Source organism: Nilaparvata lugens, chromosome 2 (assembly GCF_014356525.2).
Source record: "Nilaparvata lugens isolate BPH chromosome 2, ASM1435652v1, whole genome shotgun sequence".
Lineage (NCBI taxonomy): Eukaryota > Metazoa > Arthropoda > Insecta > Hemiptera > Delphacidae > Nilaparvata > Nilaparvata lugens.
The window spans coordinates 13647465-13660630 of record NC_052505.1 but is presented as its reverse complement, the minus strand read 5'-3'; the positions used below and the strand labels follow the sequence as shown (position 1 = coordinate 13660630).

The following is a 13166-nucleotide window of genomic DNA, read 5'->3' as shown; positions in this document are numbered from 1 at the left end:
CTTTGTGCTGGATTTAGGGTTTTACTGAAAAAAGCTAGTACTCCCTTATCTCCTTCGGCACTTTTCTGAAATATTTCTGCTCCTATGGCGTAATCTGAGGCGTCTACATTTATGTAAAATGGCTGGCTCATATCGGGATGACTTAATACAACTATTTCAAGGAAAGCTTCTTTTAATTCTCGAAATATCTTCTCTTCTGCTTCTGTCCACTTCCATGCTTTGTTGGTAGATAATACGTGACTTAATTGGGCAGTGTAGTGTGACATACGGCTGTTGAAACGTCTATAGAATTGAAGAAATCCAATGAATTTCTGTAGTTGCTTTCGGTTGGTTGGTGAAGGGAATTTTCTGATGGCTTCTAATTTACTGCTATCCTGGGAGATGCCGTCCGGGGTGATGATATGTCCCAAATATTTGACTTGTTGTGCAAAAAATTCGCATTTTGATAATTTCAATTTGAGTCCACATCTGATGAGACGACGAAATATTATATCTAGGTGTTGACAATGGTCCTGAATATTTGTTGAAGAAATAATTCCATCATCCACGTAGAGTGTACAGAAATCCGTGACATCTTCTCCTACGGCTTGACGAAGGCAACGAATAAATATGGCCATGGCGTTCCTCAGTCCAAAAGCTAGGCGAGTGAAGCGGTAATTTCTTCCGTTGAATAAGAATGATAGATAATCTCTTGATTCTGCCGCTATCTGGATCTGCCAATAACCTGCGCTTAGGTCAACTGTAGAATATACATTCTTCCCACTAAAGGTTTGAAGCACCTGCTCTATCTGGTCTGGGCTCTCACGGTCATCTTCCAAAATGCTGTTAAGTGCTCGCGCGTCCAGACATAATCTCACGGTACCGTCTTTCTTAGCAACACAAACAATTGGTAAGCTATATTGAGAGCTTGATGGTTCAATAATCCCCAATTCTAACATTCTGTCTATCTCTGCTATAGCTGCCGGGCGGTATGTAAATGGTATTGGATAAGATTTTCGGTAATAGGCTTCATGAGGTTTGACTTTGAGTCGGCATTCAAAATCTTTAGCTAGTCCTGGTTGTTCTGAGAAGACATCTCTATTTTCAATGAAAACCTTCGCGACACTGTTTTTTGTATCTAAATCCCATTCAGCATAACAGTTTATCCTATCCAATAATTTTCCGAGCATTTCTTCAGAGGAAACCTCTTTATCAATCACGCCGTCATCCGTCGTTGTTAAACTCAACACTTCAAAATGCTCCATGGTTTCTTCCATTTCATGAATTCCCCAAGTCCTAGGCACGCCTTCCATGTGGTATGCAAATTGTACTATCCGATTTTCTCCAGGATGTCTTTTTAAACTGAGAGGTGTAATAATTTCGGTGGTGGTGGTTTCAGGGCTTGCATGAAATTTCAATGTACGGAAATTCAAACAGGTTCGGAAATACTGTAAGAAATCAGCGCCTATTATCATTGATGGACCTTTGACTGGCAACACCAGGAAAGTATATTCAAATATAACTCCTTCTATTTCCACTTCTAAGAGACATTGAGTGGTTACTCTTATTCTTCTGCCAGGATTAATACCGGAAATGTATACATTGGTAAGGGGTAGTATAGCTATTGCATGTTTATCTTTGATGTTCGAAAACATATCCTCTTGTAATAAACAGCATTGCGAGCCACTGTCAATCAGGGCTTGTAGTTTAGTCCCATACAATTTGCATTCGATATAAGTTTGTAGCTGGCCGTCTGATGTCACATCGGTGTCGTCAGGGTTTTCTAAGAGTGTTTCACGCTGATCGTCCCGGAAAGTGGTGTCTATGTGGAGAGGTTTGGCTTGTTCCTCTAATTTGGTAGATGAATAATTATCCTTTGCTTTGGGGGTATCATATAGTCATGTAGTTTTAGAAGTGCTTATTTCTTGATTTGGTGGTGGGTTATTTGCATGTTGATTTTGGGTTGCTTTTGTTGTATGTGCTACTGTGTAAGATGTATTTGTTCGGTTATGGTTTTGGTGTGTCTCACTTGGATTTTTGTGGTCTCTATCTCGCTTGTAATTATTTCCATTTAAACGATCTCTGCCATCATAATACGCTCCTCTATCCTGTTGTTTATTATTGTAATATTGCGATTTATTTCTAGAACTGTTTTCAAACGATTGACCTCTGCCAGTATTTTCGGGGTATTTTTGATATCGAGTGTTTGCTCCGACATTTGACATTTGATTCTCACCGTTATAATTTTTCCTGAAGCTATTGCTATTATGATGAGAATGATTGAAATCTCCTGTACGGTCATTTAACTGACTGGATTCAGAAGTAACAGATTGGATACAGTGTAAATGTTCCATTAATTCTTTGCAACTGGAAATCGAAGATACTGCTAGTGTCATGCGAACATTGTAAGGAAGCTTTTTTGTTAATATATTTGCTAGTGATGTGTCCGCCAAAGATTCGTCTAGTTGCGAATTCTTACACATCATCTTAGCTACGAATTCAGTATATGATTGTCTGCCTCTATTATCATATGTGCATGATATAATCTCTGATAGTGCGTCCATCTGTTTACGTTTACTCCAATACTGCTGCAGGAATTGGGAGATGAAGTCCTCCAGGCTGTTGATATCTCGCATCCGGCTCTGGAAAAACATCAGCGGCTCGCCAAGTAGTAGACTGGACAGTTGGAAACGCCATACTAACCAAGAGGTGGGTATCAATTCCTGAATAGCTTTTATTTGATCTATGAATGGTCGGGGTTGCATATGACGGTAGGAATTATCGAATTTTCCAAGACTTTGAAAAAGTTGAGTGCCGTTTACTACTTCATTCGGTGTATACTGCACTCGACTGACCGGGATATTTTCCATACGTGTCTCTATTCTGGAGACTCGTTCTTCATTTGCGATCCATTTATCATTCATAATTTTCTTATGTGTATTCACTTCATCATACAATCCGGTTAGCTTCAACTGCTGTCCGCCTATAGCATTCTCCAACATGCCGTATCTCTCACTTGATTTTGCCCCCTCCTCCGCTAAATTTGCCATACATGCCTGCACGTTACTTTGTTCCTTGACTATTTCTACTATTTTCTTATTATTTTCCTCCACTTTCGACTCTATCTCGCCCTTATTTTCTAACACCTTTCCCATGACAGTTCCCATGATAGCGGTGCCCAGCTCCTTACCCAATACGTCCACCTGTTTTTCAACTTCCTTTGGTACGTCATCCAACCGTTCATTTATTTGACAGGTGACGTCATCTATACGAGTTTCTAATTTTTTGATGACTGCAGATTGCGTATCTATTTTGGTATCTATTATATTTCTCACTTCCTCCCTGAAGCTAGAAAATTTTTCATCCATAGCTTTGACATCCTGTCTGACTGTTTTGATCTCTTCTTGTAGGACTTTGGCATTTTCTTCCAATTTGTCCTGGATTATTTTGATAGTTTTGCTGTTTTCCCGGGCTGTTTCCGCTCCTTTAGCTTGTCCTGCTAAGAGTTGACTGAACATGAGTTGTATTTCGTTTGTAGACTCATTTGCCATAAGATTGGTAACATAACCGACTGAAGAGTCTAATGTTGTATTGCGTTTTTCCAGGTTGGTGGCGGCTGGTGGTTGACTGGTCACGTCGGATGGCGACTGGGTGGCGGCACTCTCCGTTCCCTCGGCGATGCTTGGAGCGATCTGCGAAGACGCCGGTACCGGGTTGGACGCCCTCACTCCCTCATCTCCCTCAGCCGGACTCTCATCGGAATTAATCGCATCGACGACGTTATCAATCTTCGTAGAAGACAATTGGGCTAAGTTTTGCGGGTCGAAACTGATGGAGCATATGCTGCCTCCCTCTCTCTCTCGTGGGGTCTCCGCGACGTTGTCCTGTGGTTGTTGATTGGCCGGTGTCGTAGCTACATAGTTTTGGGGGTGGTCGCTGAAGTAGGAGATTTGCGAGTTAGCTGGTGACTGGTTCATGGTGACGTTATTATGGAATACTTCGAGTAAATAGCTAAGTGTGTTGCCAAGTCTCAGGAATATTAAAATGGATTCAGTGATAGTGCCTATTCTGGATAAAATTGTGTTGTGTTGAAGTTTCAAGTGTCATGTACATATATTACAAAAAGACCTTCGAGTGCTACAGGTACGCTTATCAACATAGACAGATATGGCTTACAAATTACACTAATATAGTTCTTAAAATTTTAATTAGGGTCTTATCCTCCTGAATAACGATAGTATTATAATGCCTCAAATAACCTATAACCCTGGTCAGCATACAATGTCTAGATTCAAAGATCAAAATCAAAATTTTACTATAGACTTTTATGGAAATTTCCATCCAATTTTCTCTATTATGAGAATTATGTTATCAAACTCGTGTGATACAGTTTGTCTGTATTTATGCAGCTTGAAAAATTTTAATTTGAAGAGCAACTCAATTATTTTAGCCAGAACTTACAATAGATTATCAGATATATCTTGTCGAAACAACTTCAGATTATGTTTCTTGCAGCTTTCAGTTTTATCAATAATTTCATTAATCATTGATAGTAAGATTGAGTAGGTAAGCTTTTCATCATGCTCCACTGGTTGGGTGCCATTGTGTGAAGTTGTGCTCCTGGGGGGGTTATCTCTTATGATAGAGTCCCACGTTATGAAGCTATTGTGAGAAGTTGTAGATTGCAATTCCTTCACAGATAATACGATGTTTCTGGTATTTATAAGAGCAGTCTCTAAATTCCCTCTTTTGCGAATAAATTCACAAAAAATTAAGGCCTTCCGGCTCGCAAAATTACTGGGTTCAAACCTCAGCTCTAGCTCAGTGGTAGAAACATGAATTTTATAAATACAAATAATCACCATAAGGTTCAAGGACCAGGTATTGATAATTCTTACCGCTGCTTCTATGAAGTTCTTGAAGAATACCAGTAAGGAAATTAAAAGAATATTTGATGACTGATTATCAGTAACCATGTACCACTAGAGAATAATCAGGACCAACTATAGTTGTTTCTAGTTGATTCTTAAAACGCTCGTCGTGAATACAAGTATTCACCAATATACCCTTTCAAAATTCCTTAGAACTTACAACGCCAGTTCTTGAAGCTCTCTGGATCCTTATATGATATAACTGGAACCTTATTAATATAATTTCTTAATATATTTGTTCTGGCTGATGAAATGAATATCATCAAAGGATGATAAATATTGAGTGCTCTGAATAAGGTTAATATTATTTGATTCTATGATTTTAAGTGCTGCTAAATATTTGTTGGTACCAAAACAGCTCAAACTATATAACACGAGATGAGTTGGGATATAATAAAAAATTCTATAAGTTTGTATGCTGACATAAAACACAAAATATATTCCCATAAAAAAGATGTGCATAAAATATTCGATATAACTATAATTCACTTAAATAATCTATTTTAAAATCTGAATAATTATCACAGGCTTTGCTTATATTCACAATAATGAATTTCAAATTCATAAATATATTATATTTAATACTGGTACTTAGACTTCCAATCAATACAAAATTCTGCCAATAAAAACCTGTTCGGTCTATAAGTTTGATATGATATGTTTTGTTCAATAAACAAAATTAATATTTAATAAATTAATATTCAAACATGAGATCTCAGGGCTTTTAATATGAATTCGGGCAGTGCATGGAAGTAAGCTTCCTACATATAATAAATAAATTTATAAAATGTTCTTGTGAACTATGTGATATTGTTCAACACGTGGTGACTTTTTATTTTAACTCTAATTAATTGGAATAGCGCTTTTTTATTAATTATTACCCCACTGAACGTAGACAAATGAGCTCATTTGGTTTGACTTATCACTCACTGACTGAAGTTCTGGATGTTCTCGTGGATTGAATTAATTATTTCCAATAATTAATTAGGTAGGCTCCTTTTCGTCACTGCTGGGCTAACGTGTGATCCAGATTTTTATAAGTTTCTTTCGAATTAAAGCTATTTTTATGGGAATCTTTACAATTACGAACTCCTTGACAGCACTGAGTTCACAAACAATTAACATTCAACAAACATACATTACATTTAAAAAAGGGTTTGGCTTAATAATTCATTAAAAAATTTTTAAAAGGAATAAGAAAAGACCCTAAACTCCATGTGCATCCTCTCGGGTTGGGATCTTAAGCCAGAAGAAAAAGGTTTTCAGAAAAATTTGCTTCTTCCTAGAATAATTCTATAAGCTACTCTCTGATTGGCCTTCAATTTAATAGACTCAATACAATTGGTTGCCTTGGGAATCAGGGCTTCCTCGGCTTTATAATAGAAAAAATTAAATAAAAGAAGTTTTTATACAGATATATGGGGTATTTATCTTAAATTGAATTCATAAATAAATCGTAACATACGATTTTAATAGATAATACATTTAGTTTTTATATGAGTTTTTTATACTCTTGATTTATCATGCTTTTTTAGATTATAATAAATATTTATACAGAAATAATAGTTATTTGTATTTCTACACATCGACTTCCTTTAGTATACATAATATATCTTTTATGAGTGAATTTTATATGATTCAACCGGTCATATGGGTTGATCGAATAATCAGCTGATTCGTTCAGTATTGGTTCGGATAATTATCGATTTATCCAAGATCGACTAATTCTTTTCAAAACGTAAACAAGTAACTCTAACCTCAATGTTCATGCATTTTATTTTATTTTTTATTTTTGTAATCCGCCAATAATAATTATGCCGCTTTATAATTTTTTGATCTTACCAATGGGTTCTCATAATTATTAAATCACAATAATACATGTTTTCTTATCGTTGTTGATAATGCTATTACTCCTAATCACTAATAATACTTGATTTGAGTTGATTTACTCTTTAGATAGGTCTAACCTTCTTTCCAATTTTATAGTTCTATTACATTTTATTGGCTCATTTAGAAATATTTGTGAATTGTGTATAGAAAGCATAATTCTTTACATGTGAAAAATAATGTAAATGAATGAAAATGAACGTAAATAATTTGAATTTCTGAAATAGAATAGGCTACTGACTTGAGAGTCCTATTTGAACTAGCCTAGCGAGTACTTACTGATGACTAGAGCTTTATGATCCTGTTATATTTTCGAAAAGGACGAAGGAGTGAGTCAATTTCGTTGGCCAAAGAAAACGTTATTAATGATTACGTTCAACGAATTTGTGTTCAAAATTTGAAGTTGATTGATGAAAGCAATCGAAAGTAAGGGCCAAACCAAACGTAGCGTTTATCCGGGCGTTTCAGACGATTCAGCAGGGCAGGAGGCCCTCTGATTTGGCCGATCATCAACTGATTCCCGAACTTCAAACCAATCAACCAATCGGAGACCTTACTGCCCTGTCTACTCCTCTGAAAACGCTTTGTGCGGCTTGACCCTAATTGACCCTAATTTGAAACAAACTCACAAACTGACAATAACAACAGTAACAACCCACTAAAATTGTTCAATAATATTGCAAAAAACTAAACTAAATTAAAACTATTATTATTATTATTATCTATTGCTATATATTGCTACACAATACAATTAAATGAATTATTATCAATGCATCATTAAATTTTATTTTCTACTCAAGATTGACAATTATTTCTTCTTTTGATATGATTTGAATTGAAAATTATTATTTTGAGATCACTGATTGATTATATCAATGAACTATTTCTATGGGTTTTTTTAATATAATATAAAACTTGACTCCTCCAGTCATACCTTCTTTAGAAGGTTTTGGAGAATTTATATTTCGTCTGGTTTATAATTTTTGAAATTTTCCACTGAAAAGGAATTTTTCTTATCTTCTGTCATTCTTGCTTTTTTTATTATTCTTCATTTGTTTTGTTTGTAAGATTTCTTTTATAAGTGTATTTTTCATTTTTGTTTGTTATATTTTCTATAATAAACTCCCTTCTTCTGGGGTACCAGGACGGAGGAAAAAAGGAAAGGAAAAATGATGTCTTTCAATGATGGGGAGACCCAAGGGTAGTTCCACCTCGCCGTATATAGTCCAAAGTTCCCTAATGGGTAACATTGGGAAACCGGGCACTAAGGTTAAGTGAGCACAATTCTTCAAATTTACACTTTCCATTTGGAAATAAAGTGGAAAACTATGGCAATTGTATAATGTAACATACCTTCACCAAATCATATCAATAATATTACAGGAATTGATGAATCGAATGGGGTGTTTTTGCAGGTGCTGCAGGTGTTATCTCTGAAAGACGTGCCAGGCCTGAGCAAAGCGCTTGCAGCTGCAGCAGCCCAGCAACAGGTGGTGACAGCCGCAGCTGCCCAGGAGCATGTCAAGATAGAGGACGCACAAACCATCACTGGCGACCAGTAGTAGGTCAGTGGCGTCCAGTACTAGCCGTCACTAGTGGCGGGCAAAACACTATAATAATAACACTATTATGGTATTAGGTACAGTACAGTACGGCTTAGGTACAGTACGCTTCCCGTAGCTCTGCCTCCGTGACTAGGCAAGATAAGGTTCGCGGGGTAATATTCATGGCTTTGCAAAAACAACAGGCTTCAGAGACCCTAGATGGAGGAAGCTCCCTACAGAGCTTTCTTAAAGGAAGCTCCCTACACACAGAGATTCCTCAATCATGAATGAGAGAGTTGCAATGTATCACCAACAATGGAAACAGCGTATTGAACGAATGTCAGCTGATAGGCTGTTTTGTACTAAAAGAACGTTACTCCAAAAAGCTCCTTGTGTATCTTTTCGGATGCAACGCGTTGTTTTTGAGATGATACAAAAGAGCTTCTGTTGATTACGGAAAGATACATTAAAGTTCCTTGTGTATCTTTTGAGATGCAACACGTTGCTTTTGAGAAGATACAAAAGAGCATCTGTTGCGTATTGAAAGATACACTAAAGTCCCTTGTGTATCTTTTGGGATGCAACACATTTCTTTTGAGAAGATACAAAAGAGCATATGTTGCTTATGGAAATAGTTATTTGTGCAACTAGTGCGCAAAGTGACAGTTTGCTGCACCGAAAGAAACGTTTACGAAACGTCAAGGAATGGTTTCTTGAGTGCAGCAAACGAACTTTGCGCACGTATTTCACATTAAATTTTTCCTACAGTTACCATTGAATATGAAAAGTGGGTAATTATGGGTAAAATTCCCTGAAATCCATCAAATGTTTTTCTGTGTAAATTTATTATTAATAAAAACCTTAATTTATTCAAAATTGAATTATAATGATTAGTAATTCAATTGAAAATTTATCTGACTGCTTGAAGGGGGTTTATGTTATGTAAGCATTGAAATGACTATAATCAAGGCACATAATGACAAGGCAACGCTGTTCTCCACTGCCATTATAACGTGAGCCTCACTATGAGTATTACCAACTTGATTTTGATTTTCCTGCACTGGTGCTCCATATAACCTACTAACTATTTTGCGTTGTCATGCTGCAAATCTGGAGTACGCAAAGTACTCACTTTGCGCACTAGTGCGGAAAAGTGATTCTTTGCGGCCTGCAATCAGTGCAGAAATGGTCACTTTTCAAGGTATCTGTAAGAAAAATACATTAAAGCTCCTTCTGTATCTTTTCCGATGCACCACGTTGCTTTGAGATGATATAAAAGAGCATCTGTTGCACATGGAAAGATACATTAAAAAGCTTCTAGTGTATCTTTTCGGATGCAACACGTTGCTTTACAAAAGAGCATCTGTTGCTTATGGAAAGATACATTTTCAAAAATGTTGGATGTTTTTGAACGGGTAGTATTGTAGTCTAATGGCCCTCCGCTGATAGGCAAAGCTACAGAACCCGGACTATAGAGGGTAATGGTAGGGTAATGCTAGCGTAGAGGGTAACGGAGACGGTGGATGAGGGTTTTGAAAAGTAATGCATGTAATGTCTCCGCTTGCTTCTACCTTTTACACTAACTTCACCGCTCCAATGTGTTTTGGCGTTGACCGTTGGAGGTAGCCCTTGAAGGCTTGAAGGTTGTTTCAACCCTGATAGTGTTAAAAATCATGCATGTTATTGAATGAGTTGAAACTTAGTGGAGCGTCAAGTTCAGACCCATTTATATACATGCATTATTTTCGACACTCAAGCTTGAAGCCATCTTAAGGGTAACCGTCCACTGGAACCGTATTCAACCGATCCGTTCGGCCGTTGGATCGGACGAATCTGCTGGCTGTTAATCCCTTAGACCAGTTATAGAATAGACACGGCCCATTGTATATTCATACTGAAAGTCGATGAAGCCAACATGTACTGCCATATCACCATATCGTGACGTCAGCATCGGATAGAAAACTTTTCTGTAGAGTTTGTAAATTAGATATTTGTAAATTATAATAATCTACAATAATCTGCTTCCATCTGAAATAGACACAATCTGCTATGGAAAACAATGTAAACAAAGTCTACAGAAAAGTTATCTATCCGATGCTGACGTCACGATATGGTGATATTGCAGTAGATGTTGGCTTCAGAGGCTAGACTTCCCAGCGTGTCTATTCTATAACTTTTCTAAGGTTAATTCGGCCAAATATGGTCGTCCATTGGAACCGTTTATGTCAGTCTAGTTGCCAATTAACTACTATCATAGCCACCAAAATTTTTCATAAACAATGATTATATTGAGATTTTGAAAATTGAATAAACAAATATCCACTAAATTAGTTATTCATCACAATAATCTTATCCTCGACAAACTTACTTACTTACTTACTCCATGGCACTACAGCCCATCCAGGGCCTTGGCCTCCTCAAGAATGCCTCTCCACTCCTCTCTGTCGGCAGTCTTGCGTCTCCATCCCCTAGCGCCTATTTTTCGGAGATCATCTTCCAAATCCTCTAGCCAGCGCTTGCGTGGACGTCCTTTCTTCCTTCTTCCGCCTGGGTTTTCTCTGAAAACTTTTTTAACGGCTCTTTCATCGCTCATTCTTTCTACATGACCTAACCAGCTCAAGCGTCTCACTTTGATCACATGTACAATAGGTGGTTTTCTGTACAGGTCACGCAGCTCTTGATTCGAACGAAGTCTCCATTCTCCATCAATACATATTGGACTGTATATTCTTCTCAGAATCTTCCGTTCCCATATACTCAGTAGGTCTTCATCCTTCTTTTTCAAAACCCAGGTTTCTGCCCCGTATAACACAACTGGCTTTATAACAGTTTCATAGATTTGTTGTTCAATTTTCCTTGATAGTGTTATCCTCAACAAACATCCACTAAATTAGTTATTCATTATCAAGCAATCTTTGTTCACATATTCCTTTGAACATCACAACGATGATATCTTTTGTCTCGCATATCCCACAATGGAACATGCTGTTGAACCAAACTTATCAACTTTTCATTGTCCATATTCACAACTTTATAAAACAGAACGACCTCAAGAACAAACAATACTGTGAAACAATTTTAGGTTAGGATCACTAGTTGTTGTCTCAGCTCGGCTAGTTAGTTCGGCCGGATAGAGCCGGAAAATTCCATTCAATTCGGATCGAAAAATTGATCGGACGGAGACGGCCGTATGAACCTGTTGCAATGGACGAGCATCTATCCCTTTCCTTGTTCGGGGATCGTTTGGACGAGTTCGGTAGTTTTCGTCCGATGCTAGTTCGGACGAAATCGGTTCCAGTGGACGGCCCACCTTAAGCTTTCAAGGGCTACCTTAATGGGTCAAAGTGAGAACAGTGGAGTGGTGAGTTAAGGGTAGAAAGTTGAAGAAAGCAGAGACATTTGAATTCATGAATTACCTCTCAACACTTTGAAGCTTGAAGCCACCTTCAAGCCTTCAAGGGTCAATGTCAGAACATAGTGGAGTGGTGAATGTAGGGTAGAAGGTAGCGGAGACATTTGATTCCATGCATTACTTTTTAACAGCTACCTTCTCCGCTATCCTGTACCTTTGCGGTTCCTCTATGTTCTGACATATTTGAATACATGCATTACTTTTCAACACTCTCAGCTACCTTCTCCGCTACCCTCTACCTTCGCCGCTCCACTATGTGTTGACCCATAGGCAGCCTGCACACAGGGACATTAGTAGCTTCACTAGCTGTCGCGGGAACATATGGTATCGGAAATTACCTGTGTTCCCGCGACAGCTAGTGGACGCTTAAGCTGCGTCTACACCTAAGTTATTAACAAAATGTTTATTTTCCGCCCTTATAGATTCTATTAGATTGAACGGAACTTGACAATAGTAATTTTCCTTCAGTTACCTTGAAAAGTGACCATTCCTGCACTGATTAAAGAACGCGAAGAATCACTTTTCCGCACTAGTGCGCAAAGTATTACTTTGCGTACTCTTAATACTTTGTGTAGCCAATTATCTTGCAGCCATCCCAATCAGCTGTTGACATTGTTGGCGTGTATTTTGAATGCGAATTTGTTCTATCTATATTTTTTCTGATTTTCAAAAAATAAAAATGACTACTCATTAAATTATTCATTTTGAATATTATTAATTATACATTATTTCAAATAATATTTTTTCCATTCATAAATTGATTGGTTGAAAAATTATTTAGAAATTAAGGTTTACTCAAAATTATTCAAATTTTCAAATAAATTCGATTAATTTAATTTTTAATTTGAATAAATTATCGATTATTAATTTTCAATCGGATTATCAAGTTTAAAATAAATTAAAGCTTTTATTATTTCAGCCATCATTTTACCCATAATCAACCACTTTTCATATTCAATGGTAACTGTAGAAAAAATTTGATGTGAAATACGTGCGCAAAGTTCCTCTGCTGCACTCAAGAATCAATTCCGTCCTCGCCTACGGCTCGTGCATAAACGTTTCTTTCGGTGCAGCAAACTGTCACTTTGCGCACTAGTTGCACAAACACTCATGTTCATCATGTGTATGATAAGTTACGTTCAATCTAATAGAATCTATAAGGACGGAGAAATAAACATTTTGCTAATAACTTTGGTGTAAACGCAGCTTTAGTGGAAGCCACTTCAAGTGCCAAGCCACATGAAGTGTTTTCTCAGGCGTTTCCAGACGAGTCGGCAGAGTAGGAGGCTTTCTGATTGGCTGATTATCAGCTGGTTCCCCAACGCCAACCAAATCAGTCATTCGAAGAGCTTTGCCCTGCCGATTCGTTTTAAAAAGCCTGAAAAAACGCTTTGTGTTGCTTGGCCCTAATTG

The 13166-nt window shown here is 37.3% G+C and overlaps 2 protein-coding genes across 9 annotated transcripts in view; both read left to right on the top strand.

The window, feature by feature from the left end:
* LOC111046064 (DNA-binding protein Ewg) overlaps window positions 1-13166 on the top strand; it is a 76220-nt gene that overhangs the window by 55909 nt on the left and 7145 nt on the right. For all 8 annotated transcript variants that reach the window (XM_039420585.1, XM_039420591.1, XM_039420593.1 and 5 more), the window contains exon 13: window positions 8213-8362. In XM_039420585.1, the coding sequence (XP_039276519.1) occupies window positions 8213-8359 (147 nt within the window). In that variant the 3' untranslated portion in view covers window positions 8360-8362. The remainder of the gene's footprint in view (window positions 1-8212; window positions 8363-13166) is intronic.
* Window positions 2250-6933, top strand: LOC120349799. Its single transcript, XM_039420598.1, has 2 exons — window positions 2250-2688; window positions 3585-6933. The coding sequence occupies exons 1-2, from the start codon at window positions 2584-2586 to the stop codon at window positions 3789-3791; spliced, it is 312 nt and encodes a 103-aa protein (XP_039276532.1). The 5' UTR covers window positions 2250-2583; the 3' UTR covers window positions 3792-6933.

Excerpts from the sequence above, each read along its gene's own strand:
- LOC120349799 (XM_039420598.1), top strand. The coding sequence starts at position 2,584 with ATGAAGTCCTCCAGGCTGTTGATATCTCGCATCCGGCTCTGGAAAAAC. Across the intron at positions 2,689-3,584 it reads AACGCCATACTAACCAAGAG|GTTGGTGGCGGCTGGTGGTT; the intron begins GTGGGTATCAAT and ends GCGTTTTTCCAG.